Here is a 23,242-nt window from a genome sequence, read left to right as displayed (position 1 = left end):
AAAATCAGTAATAAATACTAAGTAAAAAGAGCAAGTTGGGTGCAAAAAAATTATATGGTATGGTCCCATTTTTATTAAAGAAAAGACAAAAGATGCAACTCTCTGTGTATGTGGTTTGTGTACGTATCCTCACTGCAAGACTTTTCAGCAAACTGACAGTGATTAACCCTGGAATGGGAATTACTGGGATAGAGAAAAGGCAACATTACAAAGGAGGCTGGACAGTATACCAGTTTTAACTTTCTACTTGATATAAATTTTTCAGAAAATATATTACTAGTAAATTAAGACAAAGAATACATTTAAGTAATACTAATACCTACATGACAGAAACATACAAAATCCTAACTAACTTTCAAAGAACATGAAGGCTTACAGGCCACTGTTCCTCAGTTGGTGTGCCCAAAGTTTCAAATATTCTTGTTAGTTGATCAAGGTCTGAATCTCCTGGCAAAAAAGGAACCTGAAACAGAGTAAGATGCAGTTATTTCAATGTAGTATGTAATAGTTATACAAGTAGTATTATAAATTTAACAAAAAAACTAAACTAACAAAAATCAAAATGTACTCTGAAGCATACTAGATGTGGCATTAGCTCCTACCACTACTAACCAAATAAAGAGCACCATGCTTCCCATTTTATTCACTCCTCAAATCGTTAGTAAACACCAGGCAGGGATGCCTCAGTGGTTGAGCCTCTGCCTTTGGCTCAGGGCGTGACCCCGGGATCCAGGATCAAGTCCCACGTCAGGCTCCCTACAGGGAGCCTGCTTCTCCCTCAGCCTGTGTCTCTGCCTCTCTCTGTGTCTCTTATGAATAAGTAAGGAAAACCGTTAAAAAACAAAACAAAACAACAAACAAACAAAAAAAAACACCAGGTAATAGGCACTGTGCTAATTAATTAAACCCTAAGCATTTAAAGAAGGGAACAAGAAAGGGGCACTTGGATGGTTCAGTCGCTTGAGTATCTTGATCTCAGCTCAGGTCTTGAGCTCAGGGTGGAGAGTTTAAGCACCACATTGGGCTCCACGCTGGGCGTGGAGCACATTTACAAAAAAAAAAAAATGTGCTCACTTCGGCAGCACATATATTAAAATTGGAACAATACAAAAGAGATTAGCATGGCCCCTGGGCAAGGATGACACACAAATTCGCGAAGCGTTCCATGTTTTTATGCCATGTGGAACCGGAGGGTGGTGAGGGGGGAGAGTCAGGCACCTAGGGGAGGGAACCCCTCAGCCGGGCAGACCCAAGGAAATGGTTCCATTTCATACAAGCTCAGGCCTGCTGGGGCTCAGGGAGGCGGATGACAGATGAAAATCACATCCAGCACCCCTGTGCCCCCGGAGAACAGCTAAAATAGGTTCAGCCTTCCACCTCATCATTTCTGTAATCTGTTCTTTGATGTCTTATTTTTCACAAAGAAATTAAATGACTTTCATGAGCTTTAAAAAAAAAAAAAAAAAAAAAAAGAAGGTAACAAGACCATCCTGGCTCTCCCCAAGGGTGGATGTGAGAATGCTGGTAATACCATAAAAGGGACATTTACCAGACGTTTTCACTGAGAGCACAGGGTCCTAGCACACACAGAACAGCATCTAACGTACTCCAGACAGGTCAAGGAAGGCTTCCTAGGGGAACAGCAGTGAAAATTGAAAGATGAAGAAGAGTTAGCCAGAGGCAATGTGTAAGGTGGAGGAAGACTATTCTAGTTGAAGTACAGGAGCAAAGGCTAGAAGGCAGAACACTATATTAGAAATCTTATTTAACGGGGATCCCTGGGTGGCGCAGCGGTTTGGCGCCTCCCTTTGGCCCAGGGCGCAATCCTGGAGACCCAGGATTGAATCCCACGCCGGGCTCCCGGTGCATGGAGCCTGCTTCTCCCTCCGCCTGTGTCTCTGCCTCTCTCTCTCTCTCTCTCTCTGTGACTATCATAAAAATAAAAAAATAAAAAAATAAAAAAATAAATAGAAATCTTATTTAAGTAATATCTTGGCGTTCTATTTCTTTGAAGAGGTAGGATGGCAAATTTTAAAAGGCTAAGTGACCGCAAGCTAAAAATTAAAGGCTAATAATTAAAATCCTTGCTATAGGGGATTCCTGGGTGGCGCAGTGGTTTAGCACCTGCCTTTGGCCCAGGGCGCGATCCTGGAGACCCGGGATCGAAATCCCACATCGGGCTCCTGGTGCATGGAGCCTGCTTCTCCCTCTGCCTGTGTCTCTGCCTCTCTCTCTCTCTGTGACTATCATAAAAAAAAAAAAAAAAAAAATTAAAAATATATAAATAAATAAATAAAATAAAAATCCTTGCTACACACAGATATCATTTTCCACTTCATTCTCAAACATCTGTGTAAATAATAGGAGGGTAAAAAAGAGTTTACACTGTGAATAAGAGGCCTTTCACACTATTAGAGGCCTTGAAAAAAAGTTTATAAACTCAATGAGAAGATGAGATTAAGTACGAGGTCTCCAAAATTTCTATTACTGTGGACCCCTCCCACCCACCCCCAACAACCCCTGCCTAAAAAGCATTTAGCCCTGCCAGGTATCAGTTTTTTCCAATCTCACCCTTCTTGCCTTTTATGAGAAAACACATTTGGGGCTTTAAATGTTTTTCTTTTGCCAGCTGAAGCTCTGTCAACAGAAGCTGCTGGAGAAACACTACAGGAGAAGACTTTTGCTTCCTGGGTCCAGCTGGCTCAACTAGCCGGCTCCTGGAGCCACTCTCAGCTCCTCTAGCAACAGGTTCCCGCACCTGTGGGCAGTTCTTTCAGCGCCCAATGCACCAAGCAGCTTCCCTCTACAGATGGTTGTACACAAGAGTGCCTCCAGAAACCCCCGGCCCCGGATGAGCTTTCCTCTGCATGCAAGAGGACAGATTTTCAACACAATCTGCCAACACAGCTCTACAGGAACTTTTCTGTCATCCAGCAAGCCACGCTGTTATTTCTTCAAAGAATAGCTCTCAGTCCCAGAGTCCTCTGCCGTAGGTGCTGTCTCAGTCTTAGGTTGGCTGCTCCTTCTGTCTATTCCTGTATTAAAATTCTCTTTTTTTTAAAGACTGAGAGAGCGACAGATAAACAGTATGCAGGGGAGGGGCAGAGGGGTCTTAAGCAGATGCTGCACCAAGCACAGAGCCCAATGGGGGGCTCGATCTCACAACCCAAAGATCATGGCCTATGCAGAAACCAAGAGCCAGACGTGCACCACCCAGGAACCACTCTCTTTTACTTTTTATTAGTCAATCCTTCATTATTGCAATCACTTCTATTTCTTTTTATTAAACTTCTCTCTTGGGCAGCCCGGGTGGCTCAGCGATTTAGAGCCACCGTCAGCCCAGGGCCTGATCCTGGAGACCCGGGATCGAGTCCCACATTGGGCTCCCTGCATGGAGCCTGCTTCTCCCTCTGCCTGTGCTCTGCCTTTCTCTCTCTCTCTCTGTCTCTCCTGAATAAATAAATAAAATCTTTTAAAAAGTAAATAAAAATTTAAAAAAAATTTCCTCTCTTCAATGTATGGTTTCTATTTTCTGACTGGATCCAGACTTAATACAATCCCTATATATAATACTGGACCGGGATCCCTGGGTGGCGCAGTGGTTTGGCGCCTGCCTTTGGCCCAGGGCGCGATCCTGGAGACCCGGGATCGAGTCCCATATCGGGCTCCCGGTGCATGGAGCCTGCTTCTCCCTCCGCCTGTGTCTCTGCCTCTCTCTCTCTCTCTCTGTGACTATCATAAATAAAAAAAATAAAAAATAAAAAAAAAAAAAAAAAATACTGGACCATTTATGTATATGAAATGTACATCCAAAAAAAAGAAACCTGAAGTTACACTAAGTTACACTGCATGAATATCTTTAGGCATCCTAACATTTCCTTCTCATACTGCAAAAGATTATCTCCTACTTTGCAGACTACTAATATAAATTATACTGTAAGATCTGAAGAATGGGACACTCATCATTATAACCTTACTTTCCCGGGCAAGCTAGCAATTTAATCAGATTTTAAGGATGGGTGTTTGGGGAACGCCTGGGTGGATCACTGGTTGAGCATCTGCCTTCGGCTCATGTCATAACCCCAGGGTCCTGGGATCGAGTCCCACATCGGGCTTCCTGTAGGGAGCCTGCTTCTCCCTCTGCCTCTCTCTCTCTCTCTCTCTCTTTCATGAATAAATAAAATCTTAAAAAAAAAAATGGGTGTTTTGGTATGATGTACAAAAAAAATTTTTTTCCAAATATTTAAGTAATCTCTACACCCACCATGGTGCTCAAACACATGACCCTGAGATCAAGAGTCACACACTCTGGGGTGCCTGGGCGCTGCAGTAGTTTAGGTGTCCCACTCGTGGTTTCAGCTCAGGTTGTGATCTCAGGTTCATGATACCAAGCCCTGTATCAAGCTCTGCACTCAGTGGAGTCTATTTGAGATTCTCTTTCTCTCTTCCCCTGTCCCTCCTATTCACTCTAAAAGAGATAAACTTTAAAAAAATAAATAAAAGTCACACACTCCTCAGACCACGCCAGCCAGGCACCCCATGATTATAATGAGCTGCTTAATGTGTGAACTTGGATTTCTACAAATAAGTTTACAAAAATAAACCAACTATAAAACACATTTCTGATAAAAAGTGGGAAATCTGAACATAGACTTGATATTGATTTATATACTTGCTTTTCTTCAGAGGATAATGGTATTATAATTATAAAAAATTATTATCTTTTAGAGAAATAGCAATATGAATAAGATGGCATGTCTGGAATTTGTGGCAGAAAAAAAAATGTGGTGTGAGAGAATTATAAAATAAAGCTCGTCATGTGTTAAAAACTGCTGCAGCTGGTTGGTAGGCACACTGAGGATCATTTTTCCCCTAAGACTCCCCTGCTAAAGCTCTCGTCCCTCCTGCTTCAATCTTGACTAGTTGCTCTCTAGCCTGTTGCACAGCTGGTGCAGGTGTGGAATTCTATTCATCCCCTTTTTGTGTTGAATCTTATGTTCTCTAAATCCCACACCTTTCTCTTGATTTACTCTCATGTAATAGAGCACAGCTTCCAAGAAATTCCTAAGAAAGGAAGGTGTAAAATTTTTAGTGTAATAAATTCTATTTATTCTCAGAGCTAACTGAAAATACAAATGGGCATGCAATTCTAGGTTGGAAATTATTTCCTTCAAAATGCATTCTACTGCCTTCCAGATTTCAGTGCTGCTTTTGGGAAGCCTGATGCCATTCTCTTCTTTAAACCTTCATTATGGTTTCTATGTAACTTCTCTTTTTTCTCTCTGTGGAAATGAAATATTTTTCTTAAACTCTGGTTCTCTGAAATTTCTCAAGATGTATTGGGATGGGTCTTTTTGCACTTTGAGTCAATTTACATCCATCAATGCTGGGCTATTTTCCTGTGAATTTCTTGTCCTACATTTTCTTCTGTTTTTTGTTATATTCTATGATCAATCCTGGATCAATCAGCTAGTTTTAGTTTTTGGTCCTATCTGATAAAAGAATACTTTCCCCAGTTTTCATTTTCTTTTAGTTATCCTATGTGAAAATTCTTCAGTATCTTTTATTCTTTGATCCTTTAGTAATAGAGCATCCTGTTCTTGTTTTACAGGTGCAGTATACTCTCTTAGTTCTCTGAAGATGTGGCAGGGGTGGAAAGTTAATTTTCTTCTGCTATTTTTCCCAAGTTTCTTTTTAAGTTAGTCTTTGACGTGGGATGCTTTCATCAAATATCTAATGATCCTTGCTGATTACCTGGTAATTCCAACAGGATGGAAGCACTCATTAAATATTTGGAAATCCTTGATAACTATGTGGTAATCACTAACTGTTCATACTCAAGTGTAAGGTACTAAAAAAGTCGATTACAGCTCACAGGCCTTCTCTAGAAAGACCGGGTGAGGAGTTTAATGCCAATTATTTGTGGATCTATTCTCGGGGTCATTCAGTTCTTCCAGTAATGGATCCTCTACTCTTTGGTCTGCGTTAAAGAGTTACTACAGAGTATTACGAGGCTAAAGGGTTCTGGGAGCTGGGCAGGGAACTAAATTGAAAGTTTCACAGTTCAGCATACAGACTTTCATATAATCTGCATGTTTTTACTCACATTCTCCACTGTGTCTAAGACGGTGATGCGTGGAGATTTGTGTTTCAATTTCTTTAGGGAATAAACCTATCTCTAGAAGAGGGATAAGTCAGATGGCAATAAAGGTGGAAAAAGGGAAGGGACCTGGCTGTGTAGGGGGATCCTGGTATTAATTGCCCATAAAAATTTTTTTTCGACCAAGTTTTTAGACCTATACTTCATTATCATTATCAGTGATCAGTGATCATAGGTGCTTCTCAATAACTGAGCACCTTCAGGATTCTGTGTGCCAAGCCACAACTGCCTCTAGTTGGCATCTTTTTCTGTAAAATTTTAGCCTTCTTAATTTCTGGTTTTACATCTGCTGGCATAGTATTTTGGGCATCTCCTAGTTTCAAAGATGGCATATTTATATATATATATATAAATATATATACATATATATATATATTTTTTAAGATTTTATCCATTTACTCATGAGACACACACACACACACACAGAGACAGAGACACAGCAGAGGGAGAAGCAGGCTCCCTGCAAGGAGCCCAGTGTGGGACTAGATGCGGGATCCCAGAATCATGCCCTGAGCTGAAGCAGGTGCTCAAAGCTGAGCCATCTCTAAATTATCTTTTTAGAGATAATTTATGGGGGATGATGCTTGCCCTGCCACCTTGAAATCTTTAAGATACAATTATCACTTTATTTTGAAAATGTCTTCCCTCTATTAAGCACCAAAGCAATATTTTTAAATTAGTTTTAAGTTCACTAAGTATTTATTTACTTATTTATTTATTTATGAGAGAGAGAGAGAGAGAGAGAGAGAGAGAAGGGCAGAGACACAGGCAGAGGGAGAAGCAGGCTACATGCAGGGAGCCCAACATGGGACTCGATCCTGAGTCTCCAGGATCACACCATGGGCTAAAAGCAGTGCTAAACCACTGGGCCACCAAGGCTGCCCACACCAAAGCAATATTAATGAAGAAATCCACTGCATGTCTCAGCAAGTACTAGATATAGTATGTAACCCAAGATAAACTTTTTTTTTCTAGTAATGAATAACTACTTTTAATTTTCATTTAGTAATGTGAATGGTTAAATTTAATAATCTGTATAACATATTTAAGTTCAAATGGGGGCTCTTCCATAATCTCATTTTTTTAAAGGATTTTATCTATTTATTCATGAGAGACACAGAGAGAGGCTGAGATACGGGCAGAGGGAGAAGCAAGCTCCCTGTAGGAAGCCCAAGGCAGGATTCGATCCCAGAACTCTGGGATCACACCCTGAACCAAAGGCAAATGCCCAACCACTGAGCCACCCAGACGTCCCCCATAATCTCATTCGTAACAACTAATAGTCTTATTGATTTTCATTTGCTAAATATGGAATTTGGACTAGTGTGTCATCCATATTTAGTTAACATAAGTGAATCATGTTCAAGTTCAACATATCCACATATTATTGCAAACAGAAGCATTACCAAAGAAAGAGCCTGTGTTTATTTTTTTACTGTTCTTCAACAACTTCCTAGAGGATACCAAAATTTTACCAACACACAACTGTGACTAAGTGTGTGAATGAAATCTTTTTAGTTTTAGGAAAAAGAATCAAATTAATCCTAAAAGGAAGAGAGACACTGAATTTAAGGGTACCATGAGTAAGGAAACCGAGAGGAACTTCTCTCTGGTTCTTTTCAATTTGACTCCATTCATAAAATCTTTTTGTGTTCAGATTCATCTCTTTAAAAAATTTTGATATTATAGAAATTTATTTTTTCTTTTTCATGTCTTTATAGGGAGCCAGGAATCATAAAGCAAATATTAGAAAATCAGTAATTTTTTAATGCGATAGGCAATAACAACAATTTATTTTTTTTTATTTTTATTTAAGATTTTATTTATTTATTCACAGAGATGCAGAGAGAGAGAGAGAGGCAGAGACACAGGCAGAGGGAGAAGCAGGCTCCATGCAGAGAGCCTGACGTGGGACTCGATCCAGGGTCTCCAGATCACGCCCTGGGCTGCAGGCGGCGCTAAACCGCTGCTCCACCGGGGCTGCCCTATTTATTTATTTTTTAACAATATAGTTTTTAAATAACTGGAACACTTTAGCCTCTAGCACCTTGTGTATCAAGGAGCCTATGCCAAACCAAATAATGGAAACTGCAGTCTGAGCTGATACAGCCAAAATCAAGTACTGGAATGACAGCGTGCTGAAGATCAACCATATGTCAAGCCATTAGTTCTGCATCCTGATCATTTAAATGAAATAAAAGGCAGGCAGGCACATGTTGGTTGATCAAACTTTTGTATCACCATATTATCTCTAAAGAAGGCTCTACTACGGGTCTGAAAGATGCCCAGGTGACCTTACTCTAAGGCATAAATTGTCCTCCCTAAACTATAGACTTCTTGTTTACAAACTAAAATGGTATCTTTAAAATTGTGTAGACCAGGGCAGCCCCGGTGGCTCAGCAGTTTAGTGCTGCCTACAGCTCAAGGCATGATCCTGGAGACCTGGGATCGAGTCCCACGTCGGGCTCCCTGCATGGAGTCTGCTTCTCCCTTTGCCTGTGTCTCTGCCTCTCTCTCTCTCCTCTCTGTGTATTCTCATGAATAAATAAATAAAGTCTTTTAAAAAAAAATTGTGTAGACCAGATATAAGGCAGTTGCTCAGTAGATAATACCCAAGTTTATTATTTTTTTAAAGATTTTTTTTAATATAAATTATTTATTGATAGACACACACACACACACAGAGAGAGAGAGAGAGAGAGAGAGAGAGAGAGAGAGAGAGAGAGGCAGAGGGAGAAGCAGGCTCCATGCAGGGAGCCTGATGTGGGACTCGATCAGGGTCCCCAGGAACCAACCCCGGGCTGCAGGTGGCGCTAAACCGCTGCGCCACCGGGGCTGCCCTTTTTTAAAGATTTTATTTATTTATTCATGAGAGAGAGAGAGAGAGAGAGAGAGAGAGGAGGCAGAGACATAGGCAGAGGGAGAAGCAGGCTCCACACAAGGAGCCCAACGTGGGACTCGATCCCGGGAACTCAGGTTCACACCCTGGGCCAAAAGCAGGCGCTAAACCACTGAGCCACCCAGGGATCCCCAATACCCAAGTTTAGATTTTCTGTTAGTCATTGCCTCTAAGTATGTTTAAGAAAAAGGATGTAAAAAGATCATAAATTGAAACGTATATTTGTGCTATTTAAGGACACAGTACCAGATTTATGCAATCCACCAGTATAAGTATTTGTGTATTCCTTTTCATTTAACAATCCAGAGGATGTTAAGAATGTAGATCAATTTGCTTCCAAAATGATTCAAACTATACTGAATACTTTGGTTTCATATTGGCTTATTTATTGTTGTTCCTGTTTTCTAGTTTAAGTAGTCTTTCAAGCTATAAAATATTTATGAAGGAAAAATAACACTTTAAAAAAGGTTGAATGCTGATAAAAAGCAAACCTTTTGAACTAAGCTGCGTTCAATTATTATCTGTTTGGATGGCAAGATCTCACCACAGACTCAGAATTGTGTGGAGAGCATTTCCTGTTAAAACAGGAACAGTTTAAAACAGGAAACATTTAAAAAATAAATTAAAAAAAAATAAAATTAGAGCTGCCTGTCAAATTCCTCATAATTTTAACAATGATTTTTTTTTCATTTTTTAAATTTATTCATGAGAGACACACAGAGAGAGGTAGAGATACAGGCAGAGGGAGAAGCACTGAGGGAGAAGTCCTGCAGGGATCCTGATGCAGGACTCAATCCCAGGACCCCAGGATCAAGATCTGAGCCAAAGGTAGACGCTCAACCACTGAACCACCCAGGTGCCCCACTTTAACAATGATTTAATCAACAATGCCAATGGCTAGTAAGTCTGATGAGTTTTATTATAGTTATATTTCAGATTACAGAAATGATCTATAATAAAATCTTTACTGTCCTAAATGAGAGATCTTCACATTTCACATTAACATTAACCAATAAAGTTGCAATGGAGGAGGTGGCTTTTTTTTTTTTTTTAATATTTTTAAAATTTATTTGACAGAGTGAGTGAGAGAGCGCGCGCGCACAAGCAACAGAGAAAGAGCACGCACACAAGTAAGGAGAGCAGATGAGGGAGAAGCAGGCTCTCTGCTGAGCAGGGAGCCCAGTGCAGGGCTCAATCCCAGGATCCTGGGATCATGACCTGAGCCAAAGGCAGATACTTAACCAATTGAGCCACCCAGGTGCCCCGAGGTAGCTTTATTTTTTTTTTTTTTAAACTGATCTATTGTTGGCTTTTTATTGGAAAAACAGTGCTCCTCTCTGAGAATTATCTATGGGAAGATAATCTTACACAAGTTACACAAATACCTATTACAATACTGTAGTACATACATCAGTCCTAGACTTACCCTTAGAAGCAACTCTGCTAATATACAGCCAACAGCCCACATGTCGACACCTACACCATACATTCTAGCTCCAAAGAGTAACTCAGGGGCCCGATACCATCTGAAGAACAAAAAGCAACATTGTAATTTTATGTTTACTTTTATTTTTTTTTTAAAAGATTTTATTTACTTATTTGACAGAGAAAACACAAGCAGGAGGAGTGGCAGGCAGAGGGAGAAGGCTCCCCACAGAGCATGGGTCCAATGTGGGACTTGAACCCAGGACCCTGGCATCATGACCTGAGCCAAAGGCAGACACTTTAACTGACTCAGCCACCTAGGCACCCAAAAAAACTGTAATTTTAAAATGGAATTATTGAAGTGTTTCTTGTAGAAAATTCCTAAGCAAAACATCATCCTACTGATCAACTTCACTTTTAGGGATAGATTAACTCAAGATAAACTAGCTATAAAACCAAGCAATTCCATACTAGAAATTAAACACATCCTTGGTCCATTTACTCTCCCATTCCTTGATGATTAATGCCTACTTCCTCCAAAAACTCACAACACCATTCATCCTCTAAGCCAATGACCTTATTTCCAGCTTTACTAAAAAGAATCCAAGTAATAGAAAGAAAGAAAAATTAAAAACAATTCCATGGACTCACCTATGGTCATTTGTATTTATACCATCTGCCTTCTCATCTGTAACTACAGATGAACTGTCCTGGACTGTTGTAATGCCAGTATGTCAACTTGGGGCACTAGGTACCATGCTCTCTTGCCTATTTCCAAAGATACTGAAATTCGCTTCTTCACTAGACTTTTCCCACTAACGTACAAACATACCATTATTTCTTCAGTCTTAAAAAATAAACCAAAAAATTAAAGTAGCAAACAAAAACTTCTTTAGGCCCAACTTCCTCTAGCAGCTATCTCTACATTCTCTGGTTATTCTGAAAAGCTGCCTGTTTTTACTGTCTCCAATTACTATTATCTTTTTAAACTCTTTCAGCGGGTGGCTGGCTCAGTTGATAGAGCATGTGACTCTTGATCTTGGCATCATGCGTTCGAGCCCCACATTGGGTGGCAAGTCTATTTAAGATAAAAATTTTTTAAATTAAAATTAAATTTAAACAAGAACAAAAAATACTTTCAATTAGGCTTTAATCCTACTACTCCACCAAAATTGCTCTTGTCAAGGTGATTAATGATGTCCAAATCATAATTTAACAATTTTCAGTCTTAGTTTTAACTTGACCTATTACTAGCATATATATATATATATATAGGGATCCCTGGGTGGCGCAGCGGTTTGGCGCCTGCCTTTGGCCCAGGGCGCGATCCTGGAGACCCGGGATCGAATCCCACGTCAGGCTCCCGGTGCATGGAGCCTGTTTCTCCCTCCGCCTGTGTCTCTGCCTCTCTCCCTCTCTCTCTGTGACTATCATAAATAAATAAAAATTAAAAAAATAAAAAAAAAAATATATATATATATACCAGAAACTGGTATATGAAAAGCACTGGTAGGGCAGCCCGGGGTGGCTTAGCGGTTTAGCGGCGCCTTTGGCCCAGGGCATGATCCTGGAGACCCGAGATCGAGTCCCACATTGGGCTCCCTGCATGGAGCCTGCTTCTCCCTCTGCCTGTGACTCTGCCTCTCTCTCTCTGTTCTCTCTCATGAATAAATAAATAAAATCTTTTAAAAAAAGAAAAAAATAAATAAAGCACTGGTATACAATACTTATATGTGGGTCCATTTTCTTCAGTTCCAAGAGTTCCTAAATAATGTGCTGTATCTCTCCAGCAAGTACATCAATAACCACTTATATCCTTTACTTCTTACTTAAGGCTCAGGTGATTGACACCCAATGAGATCTATTTTGAAAGTGCCAAGTTATTTATCTTTTTTTTGAGAGATTTACTTATTTATTTTTGAGAGACAGCAAGCTTGCACACATGCATGCATGCACAAGTAGGGAGAGGGGCAGAGAGAGAGAGAGGGGGGGGACCTCAAGGGGTAGGGCAGAGGGAGAGAGAGACTCCTAAGCAGTCTACCCACTGAGAATAGAGCCCAAAGCAGGTCTCAGGGCTTGATCTCACAACCCTAAGCTCTCAACCTGAGCCAAAATCAAGAATCAGACACTTAACTGACTGAGCCACTTAGGTGCCCCCGGTGACAAAGTAATTAAAAAGAACAGAATATTTAAAGATCTTCTCAGATCCTTAAAGAATCTTGGAAATAAATAAATGACATTTGGGGATGCCTGGGTGGCACAGTGGTTGAGGCCTACATGCCTTTGGCCCAGAGCATGATCCTGGGTTCTGGGGACTGGGTCCCTCTTTGGGCTTCCTGCACAGAGCCTGCTTCTCCCTCTGCTTATGTCTCTGCCTCTCTCTGTGTATCTCTCATGAATAAATAAATAAAATCTTTAAAAAAAAAATACATTCGGGATCCCTGGGTGGCGCAGCGGTTTGGCGCCTGCCTTTGGCCCAGGGCGCGATCCTGGAGACCCGGGATCGAATCCCATATCGGGCTCCCGGTGCATGGAGCCTGCTTCTCCCTCCGCCTGTGTCTCTGCCTCTCTCTCTCTCTCTGTGACTATCATAAATAAAAAAAAAAAAAAATTTAAAAAAAAAAAAAATACATTCTGACTAGAATTATAAAACCTACTGTCCATATCTATTTCATGTGATTTTTTTAATTTTTTATACATAAAAAGTATAAAAGAAAACGTAAGTAGAAATAATAAGATAAACCCAAATATCAATGCACTGCTTTATTCAGAAAATTTTCTTTCTTCTTCTTCTTCTTTTTTAATAAAGCAGTAACAGTTTTATTAAATGAGGATACAGAAAAAGTTCTCAGGGGTGAGAGAGGTCCCGACAGGGTTGCTCTATTTAGACCATTTTCATTCACACAGAGTGAAATAAAACATGAAATAGGGATCCCTGGGTGGCGCAGCGGTTTGGCGCCTGCCTTTGGCCCAGGGCGCGATCCTGGAGACCCGGGATCGAATCCCATATCGGGCTCCCGGTGCATGGAGCCTGCTTCTCCCTCCGCCTGTGTCTCTGCCTCTCTCTCTCTCTGTGACTATCATAAGTAAATAAAAATTAAAAATTTAAAAAAAAAAAAAAATGAAATAAATCAGTGACTGACCTATAAAATAAACACAGGTCTCCCAAATCAGGTGAATATGTAAAAGAATAGCCACTATAGTTCCAACTTACCTAACTAAACTGTAGAAGTAGTATAAATTAGTCCCAAAAGTTATTAGACAAATGCCTGAAAATTGAGTTAGTTCAACTCCATCTGAAAAAATGCCTGTAATTATTTCATTGTGGTTAAATAAACATAACATAGTCATATTTTTAGTAAAACACCACCAACAATTCCTAACTCTACTGGGATATTTCAGAGAAGCCAAATGATGCTCATTTGGGATTCATATCTATACAATAGGGGCACCTGACTGGCTCAGTGAGTAGAGCATGTGACTCTAAATCTCAGGGTCCTGAGTTCAGCCCCATGTTAGGGCTTACTTTAAAAAAACAAAAACTAAAAAAAAAATAAAAATAAAAATAAAATAAAAAAAACAAAAACTAATCCTGCAAAATATAAACTCTCAGTTTTTTAAGTGATTCTTACCTGGTTACAACCTGATGTGTATAAGCTCTATTGGGGCTCCCAAATGATTTGGCCAGGCCAAAATCTGCCAGTTTTAGAACACCATTTTCATCTAGCAACAAGTTGTTTGGTTTTAGATCCTGTATCATGGAGGTTTTAAATAAACAAGTAAGCAGGAGGGAGAGAATACCATATACCATATACCATTTATTACTTAGTGAGACCTTGGGTTTACCTACTTCACAGGGTTGTTGTGAGGATTAAATTTAGTGTCTTTTGTAACGAGCCTACTATGACAACGAGGAATTCAATAAATAATTGCCGCTATTAATTTAGTAACAGTAATACACATCAACTTCAGTAAATAAAAATATTATGCATTTAGAGAGAATGAGGAACATATTCCTCAAAATCTATACTAAAAAGATATTAGCAATAACCTGAAAGGGATTCCAAGTTTAAGGTACGAGAATTACTGACTATAAATTATATATTCTTAGCTATTTATCTAAATAGAGCGCCTAAAAATATCTATCTATACAGAGTGTCAGCCTTGTTTCAATAGCTAAATATTTCTAATACTGACTCAACCATTTCAGAAACTTTATTTCATTACTTCACAGAATTTTAGAGTTACTGAAATATTGCTGTTCTAAAAATATTTTTGGAATGTATAATTTAGCCCAGTCTCTCACTGTATTTTTTTTTCCTGTCACAACAGTATAGCATAAAGAATACTGGACTTAAAGCCAAAAAACCTAGATTCTAATACTCTGTTGGTTATCAGCTACTGACCTTGAAAAAACTATAACCTTGGTTAGGTGACACAGCAAATTAGCTATTCATCTATGGAAAAAATGAAGAACTGGGCCTCTTGCATTTCTAAATTTTACATAGTATTTTACAGTCCTCATTAGCACCACCTGGTGGAATAACTGAAGGGAACACCCAGAGGAAGACGGGATAAAATGGTCCGGCTTTATTTTTAATAATATAAGTATTTAGACCAAATATTTATGTAATAACTGGTTACATAAAACTTGACTAAAATGTAAAAAATCAATCATAATTGGTTAAAAACCTTACCCTATGTAGAATCCAGTGTTGATGTAAATATTCCAACCCTTGAAGAGTCATCAACATGTAGGCTTTGATGTGTGATGGGGTCAGCACAAGACTATTATCCTTTATTATAACCTGTAAATCCAGTATATAAAATACAATTATTCCAATTAAATTACATCATATAAAATCACACACAGACATATAATGAATTTATCCATCATATGGGAGAATCTGAAGAAACACTGCCTAACTCTCCTTAGGAAGCAGTGTCAGAATTTCCAGATACGGAATTTTCCAGTTAGGGAAAGTATCTGCTGGGGCTTTTTCTCTTCTACTTCATTGTTTAAAACGCATTAACATGGTGAACATCTGTTGTTTCGCTTGCCCCAGGATGTACAGCCCTTCTGATAATAGCATTCAACATTCCTTTGGGAAACCATCTGTTTAAAACAGGACTGACCACTACCTGTGGCCTCTAGAGGCAGATACATGACCCAGGTATAGCCAACCACCATACTCAAGCCTGCTGTCTAGAAGACTGCTTTAGAGATGGACATGTGATCCAAGCTAATCAAACAGGCCAAATACTTCTAGAATCAAGGGAACAAAGCACCTTCTTTCCTTACAGATTATTAAACTCTAAGGATATAAGCCACTATATTGAGAAATTAGGCCCATGAAGGAAGATAAAGAAAATAGAGCTGAGTTAAAGTGCACAACTGAGTTCTCATGCATTGAGAACTGTGCTTAAAGCCAGTTTATTAAAAAAAAAAAAGAAGAAGAAGAAAAGAAAAGCCAGTTTACTCCTAAACTTATATGTTAGCTAGAAGTTATCATTTTCTTTTTTTAGAAATCCTATTTAGAGGGGCAGTCCGAATGGCTCAGTGATTTAGCACCTGCCTTCGACCTAGGGCATGATCCTGGAGTCCCGGGATCGAGCCCCATATCGGACTCCCTGCATGAAGCCTGCTTCTCCCTCTGCCTTGTGTCTCTGCGTCTCTCATGAATAAATAAATAAAATCTTTAAAAAAAAAAAAAAAGGAAATATTTAGATAAAAGGTATCCAAATTGGCAAGAAGTAAACTTTTGGTATTTGCAGATGACATGATACTATACATAAGAAACCTTAAAGACTCCACCAAAAAACTACTAGAATTGATAAATGAATTCAGTAACGTTGCAGGACACAAATCAATACATAGAAATCTGTTGCATTTCCATATACTAATAATGAAGTAACAGAAAAATTAAGAGAACCCCATTTCTAAAAAAAAAAATCAGATTTAGGCAAAATATGCCCTTTCTAGTGCACAGTTCCATGAGTTTTAACAAAGACATCCAGTTGTGTAACCATTACCATAATCAAGATAGAGTTCTTTTAACTCTCACCCATACCCCAATCGCCCCAGGCCCCTCTATGCCCAATACTTCCCTCTACTCCCAACTCTGACCACCACTGACCTGATTTCTGTTTCTTTAGTTCTTGCCTTTTCCAGAACATCAAATAAATGGAATCATATAATACACAGACTGGACTGAGCCTGAGTTCTTTCATTTAGCACAATTTATGTGATGAGATTCCTCTCTACTGTTATATATATATGAGCAATTTATTTCTTTTTATCCCCAAACAGTATTCCATTTTAAAGATGTACCACAGTTTGTTTCTATATTCACTAGATGAAAGATATTTGGATTGTTTCAAGTTTGGGCAATAATGAATAAAACTGAACATCTGTGTACCAATTAATTTCTGGGTAGACATATTTTATTTCTCTTAAATACCTAGCAGTCATATTGCTAGATCATTCTTTAGCAGTGTATTTCACTGTTTAAGAAACTGCCAAACTATTTTCCAAATTGGCTGTACCATTCTGCATGCTCACCAGCGGTGTATGAGAATTCCAGTTGTTGTCAGTTTTCGAGATTCCTTAATTAGTATTAAGGAAAAGCCTAAGATCTCATTTTCTCAAAAAAACAAAACAAAAAACTTGGCTTTCAAAAGGATGATATTCTGTGATAATATGGAAAAGAAACTCTAAATTCTCAAGGGCCTAATACTCATTTCTCTAAAAATAATGTCAAGAAGGTAGAGGGAGCTTGGTAGATAGAAATGTTTTGAAATCCAAATCTCTGTATCTAACACTGGGAATACGGCTAAATGATTCAGAAGATCCTTTACTTAGGAGTACGTTCACATTCCAACAAAATTAAATATTCCTTTGAATAACAGTACCTTCGAAAGTAGGAAATAAACAGGTTCTCTTTTGATAAAAAAGAGAAAAAAAATCTCTTAGGAATCTTAATCTTACCTCTAGATCAGTTTCCATAAAATCAAAGACAAGGCTAATATTAGATTTATGCCCAAAAGCATCAAGGAGCTGCAAAGCAAAATTCAAAAAATAAATAAATAATGTGATTTTCTATAAAGTACTTGAAAATATTGTACCAACTAATTTTTAAAAATTTAAACAAGCATGAAGACTGCTGATAATACTCTGTTAAATCTGATTTTATTAAATTTGACATTTATCCTTTTTCTTGCTAGGAATTAGTAACTTGAGGTGTAAAACTATTTTTTTTTTAAGATTTAAGAGAGGGACGCCTGGGTGGCTCAGCGGTTGAGCGTCTGCCTTCAGCTCAGGGCATGATCCTGAAGTTCCATGAATCCCACAAGGGGCTCCCTGCATGGAACCTGCTTCTCCCTCTGCCTGTGTTTCTGCCTCTCTCTCCGTGTCTCTCATGAATAAATAAATAAAATCTTAAAAAAAAAAAAAGAAGAAGAAGAAGAAGAATATTTAAGAGACAGAGAGCACAGCAAGGGGAAGGGCAGAGGCAGAGGGACAAGCAGAGTCCCTGCTGAGCAGAGAGCCAGACTCCAGGCTTGATCCCAGGAGATCCCGGGAGTTGGAGATCATGACCTAAGCCAAAGTCAGAAACCAAATCGATTAAGCCACGTAGGCAGGCCTCAACTTTACTATTTTTAAAAAGTCACTAAATACTTAAGCTCGTGCCCCAAATTTTGAGAGCTATGTTTAAGAAACAAATAATTGAAAATCTCACTTCAATCTTCAATTCTGTGCTCAGTTTTTAAGAAAATCCTATAAACAGCAATGGCAGCTATCATTCAATATATGCATTCTCTATGTCAGGCTCTATTTCCAGGTACTTTATATGCATTCAATCAACTAGTCTGGGGTGCCTGGGTGGTTCAGTTGGTTAAGTATCCGCCTTTGGCTCAGGTCATGATCCTGGATGCCCAGTCCTGCATCAGGCTCCCCACTTAGTGGGGAGTCTGCTTCTCCCTCTATCTCCCTGCTTGTGATCTCTGTCTCTCTCTCTAATAAATAAAATCTTAAAAACAAAACAAAACAAAAAAAATCAACTAGTCTTGTCACAACCCTATGAGGTAAGAATTATGGCACCGAGTTATAGGGAAGCTTACTCAAGGTCTTATACATGCTAAAGCTCTCTAGGCTTCAAAATGATTTTTGACATAATTAGGCTATATGCCAATATTAAATGTTTTAATATTTAATGCTTTTAAGACAACTGCCTACAGGACTAAAGAGAATAGGAAATACATATTATCCTGATAAACTGTAAAGCTTTTTTGCAAGGCTCACCTAAAACAATTCATCTTGCTCAGCATTCAATCAATATCTACCTCATTCAGAAATGGCAGGGTCCCAGATCCCAGAAACAACTCATATCATACTCACACCAATTATATTTGGATGGCTTAGCTCCTGTAATAATTTTATCTCTCTTAAAGCTGTTCTGTTTATGCCTATATGAAAAAGCAAAGCAAAATGTGAAAAATAATTCTGAAATCTCAAATCTCCTTACAAGCATATTTTTTGGGACAAGTTAGTCTTTCAGGAAATGGCAGTGAGTACTCCATAGAAAAATACAGACTATTGGACAAATTGTTTGACATTTGGTTTTTTTTTATATTGCTTTATTTTGAAAATAGCTTAACAATGACCATGATAATTATTCATTTTGTAGCATATCACTTAAGAAGACTGCTGGAATAACAATGTGTCAGTGTGTAACATTAAAGGAATAAGTCAATAGCTTCCTCTTTCTTGCATTATATTAGGAACAGATCCTGGATGCTAACAGCAAAATAGTGGTAAGACAGTACCTTTCCCAATACAAAGGATAGAACTCAAAAATAAGTTCTGGTACTGCCTATTATATATGGAGAGACAATGGGTTCTGTTTTATAAAAACTAGTTCTTGATGACTAAACAAGACTTAGCACACAAGGCTTTGGAAGAAGGGTAAAAACATGTTTTCTTCCATTCATCATCTATTTCAGTGTGAGCTTTCTGTACTTCCATGACGTTGTATCCTGATTTTTCAAATTAGAAGGCCAGAAAAATAAAAAACTGCTTGCAACAACATCTTAAAGAGTAATGAAAACAGCAAGACAAGCCACTATAACCTTGTTGCCTTCCATTTACTCAGATGACTTGAATGACTTACATACTCTTAACATCCAAATGGTGGGTATCACAAATATCCTGTCTCTATCCTGAGTCTCCACCCTGAGTTTACTCTTCCAGCATCCCGCATCTAGAATCTCTCATAATTCCAATACTCTGCTTATTTCCTTAGTGAGAATAAAAACTTTTCCTGCTCTGTCAGATTATATTAAATACTCACCATCTTTAGCTTCTGATCTATGTCCAAGTTTAATCTGGCAAAAGGGGGGGAGGAACCAACACATTAAAAATATGTTAGCTTATTTACACTTAATGCATAACATATAAACATATAAACGCTTCAGAAATGTGACCACAGCAAAAACATGTAGCGACTTATATGTAACCAGTAAACAAAGAGGGAGTGGAAATCATGAATTTGAAAGGCAAAATTAACAATATAAGAAAGGACCAAGTACCTACTATTCCTTGCCCCTTAACTTTTTCAATTACACATTCAAATAACTGAATTAAGAAAATAAAGATCTCCTTTATCTTTGCAAGATTAAATGTAGAACTGTAACTGAGGGCACATTAACAACAATATCCTTTCAAGTTAGCCTACTTGGGAGGACATAAGTGATGTTATAAACATAAAATTACATGTTTAATATGCCCCATAATATGCTCCTAAGGAACACATTTTCAAAAAGCAAAATTACAAGGGCACCTGACTGGCTTAGTTGGTTAAGTGTCTGCCTTCAGCTCAGGTCATGATCCTAGGGTCCTGAGAACAAGTGCCCCATCAGGCTCCCTGCTCAGCAGGAAGTCTGCTTCTCCCTCTCCCTCTTTGAGACTCTCCCTGCTTGAGCTCTAAGTAAATAAATAAAATCTTTTAAAAAAATTGAAAAAAAATTGCAAATTATGATGGATACAAAAAATGGCTAAACTGTCATCACCATTAATACAGATAAAAACCACACACACACACACACAAAAAGCGTAAGAAATTTCATTAATAGGTTTAGGCTTACACCAGTCTCTTAGTCACTGCTTTATACAATGACTACATATAATCATAATCAAAAATACCCAAAACAAAATTTATTTCTGGAAAAACACAGCTATTCTACCTTTAAAAATATCTCCCAGATAAATGCAAACTGATGTAGCCACCGTGAAAAACAGTATGGAGGTTCCTCAAAAAATTAAAATGTAATTACCACAGGTTTCAGTAATTCCCCTACTGTGTATTTACCAAAAAATATAAAAACACTAACTCAAAAAGATACATGCACCCTATGTTCATTGCAGCATTATTTACAAAAGCCAAACTACGAAAGCAATACAAGTGTCCATCAATAGATGAACGGATAAAGATATATACACACACACATACACAGGAATATTACTCAGTCACAAAAAAGAATGAAATCTTACCAGGTACAACAACATGGATCTTATTTCACTAAGTGAAATAAGAGAAAGACAAATAGCCTATGATTACATTCATATGTGGAATTTAAAAAACCAAACAAACCAACAAAGAAAAAAGAGACAAACCAAGAAACAGACTCTTAACCATAGAGAACAAACAGATGGCTATCAGGGCAGGTGGAGAGGTGGATAAGGAAAATAGGTGAAGGGGATTAAGATTACACATGATGAGCACTGAGTAATGTACAGAATTGCTGAATCACTGTGCTGTAGACCTGGAACTAATGTAACACTATATGTTAACTATACTGGAATTAAAATTTTAAAAATAAGATTCCTGGTAATGATAAAAATAGATTAAAAGATATAAATTACAGATATCTCCCAGCAATATACTACAAACACTTTTTTTTTTTTTTTATTCACGAGAGACACAGAGAGAAGCAGGCTCCATGTGAGGAGCCCAAAGCGGGACTTGATCCCGGATCATGCCTTGAGACGCTCAACCACGGAGTCACTCAGGCGTTCCTCTCAACAGCATTTTTTAAAGAACACTGACAAATCGATTTTAATTTTTTTTTTTTAATTTTTCTTTATTTATGATAGTCACACAGAGAGAGAGGGAGAGAGGCAGAGACACAGGCAGAGGGAGAAGCAGGCTCCATGCACCGGGAACCCGACGTGGGATTCGATCCTGGGGCTCCAGGATCGCGCCCTGGGCCAAAGGCAGGCGCCAAACCGCTGCGCCACCCAGGGATCCCTGACAAATCGATTTTAAACTTTGCACAGAAATATAAGGGGTTAAGAACAATTTAAAAATTTTTTTAATTCTCTAAACACAATAAAAATATATTAGTTTCATGAAGCCATCTACTTCACCACTAGGATTAAATATCAGTATTTTGCCACACTTACTTCATTATTCATCTTTCCCTTTCTTATAACAAACCACAGATTTCCTAAGATTTCATCCCCATGTACCTAAGTAGGCATCTCTAAAACGTAGATATTTTCAGGATTCCCTGGGTGGCTCAGCGGTTTAGCACCTGCCTTCAGCCCAGGGTGTGATCCTGGAGTCCTGGGATTGAGTCCCACATCGGGCTCCCTGCATGGAGCCTGCTTCTCCCTCTGCCTGTGTCTGTACCTCTCTGTGTGTCTCTCATGAATGAATGAATGAATGAATGAATGAATGAATGAATGAATAAACTAAAAGTCTAGCCAAAGACTGGGAGATGATACCTGCAGTGCATATTTCTGACAAAGGATCAACGTCCAGAATATAATAAAAAATTCCACCAAATAGGAAGAAAAAATTCAAGCACCCTAACAGAAAAACTGTTAGAAAAAAATCTAATAAGCCAATAAATCTAAAAAAAGACGATCAATCCAACTGGTATCCAGAGAAATATTAACTGAAATAATCATATACCAATTTTGATCCAGGTAATTGACAAATGTTGTAAAATCTGACAATACAAACATAGTAAGAAAGTCGAGGGAGATTAGTCCAACCACTTTTAAGAACAATCTGACAATACATGAGGAGGCTGATGCTGAATATTCCCTAAAACAGCAATAATTTACAGTTGGTTTCAAATATGGATATATTCTCTAAAGAAACTCACACGAAGAGGCATGTCTGTAGAACTGTAATAAGGGAAAACATAAAAAATAACAATAAAATAGCCTAAAGGTGTATCAAGAATTTGGACAAATTTTAGCGTAGTTATAGGATGGATTCTAATCACCGATGATCATAAATAAACCACATCTACATGTTTTCATATAGAAGATTTCAGAAATAAGACTGATTCAGAAAAACAAACTGAAAAAGAATATTTATATATGGCGGGTCAGTTAGCTATTGAGAGAAACAGTCTAAAAGGCCACCAATAGAAGACTGGTTAAATAAATCAGGCAGCATAAATTCCATATGATCTTTTTAAAGAGATGAGATAGAGATCAATGATATTTTATTTTTTTTATAAATTTCAGTAGAGGGACGCTTGGGTGGCGGCGGTTGAGCGTTTGCCTTTGACCCAGCACGTGCTCCTGGAGACCTGGGATGGAGTTCCACATCAGGCTCTCTGTATGGAACCTGCTTCTCCCTCTGCCTGTGTCTCTGTCTCTCGATCTGTCTCTCTCATGAATAAATAAATAAAACCTTAAAAAATTTTAATTAATTAATTTCAGTAGAAATGAAATATTCCAC

The 23,242-nt window shown here is 38.4% G+C and overlaps 1 protein-coding gene and 1 non-coding gene across 10 annotated transcripts in view; one reads left to right on the top strand and one right to left on the bottom strand.

Annotated features, from left to right (window-relative positions):
* The window catches only part of CDK7 (cyclin dependent kinase 7), a 38,739-nt gene that overhangs the window by 12,125 nt on the left and 3,372 nt on the right, over window positions 1-23,242 (bottom strand). For 7 of the 9 annotated variants that reach the window (XR_005989400.1, XM_041766134.1, XM_041766136.1 and 4 more), the window contains exons 3-9: window positions 19,835-19,868; window positions 18,883-18,950; window positions 17,473-17,541; window positions 15,182-15,292; window positions 14,117-14,235; window positions 10,486-10,585; window positions 377-463 (exon numbers count right to left, since the gene is read on the bottom strand). Coding sequence is in view for 8 of the 9 variants with exons in the window: in XM_041766134.1 (XP_041622068.1) it covers window positions 377-463; window positions 10,486-10,585; window positions 14,117-14,235; window positions 15,182-15,292; window positions 17,473-17,541; window positions 18,883-18,950; window positions 19,835-19,868 (588 nt within the window). In the remaining variant the exon portion in view is untranslated. Of the gene's footprint in view, window positions 1-376; window positions 464-10,485; window positions 10,586-14,116; window positions 14,236-15,181; window positions 15,293-17,472; window positions 17,542-18,882; window positions 18,951-19,834; window positions 19,869-23,242 lie in introns of those variants that run through there. The other 2 variants (XM_041766135.1, XM_041766141.1) reach the window with 2 other exon arrangements.
* LOC121498281 lies at window positions 1,067-1,173 on the top strand. The gene has a single exon (XR_005989678.1). It is a non-coding gene; the product is annotated as a U6 spliceosomal RNA (small nuclear RNA).

The sequence above is a fragment of the Vulpes lagopus genome, chromosome 8, assembly GCF_018345385.1.
Source record: "Vulpes lagopus strain Blue_001 chromosome 8, ASM1834538v1, whole genome shotgun sequence".
Classification (NCBI taxonomy): Eukaryota; Metazoa; Chordata; class Mammalia; order Carnivora; family Canidae; genus Vulpes; species Vulpes lagopus.
The sequence above is the reverse complement of the archived record's forward strand: the minus strand, read 5'-3'. Positions and strand labels throughout refer to the sequence as shown.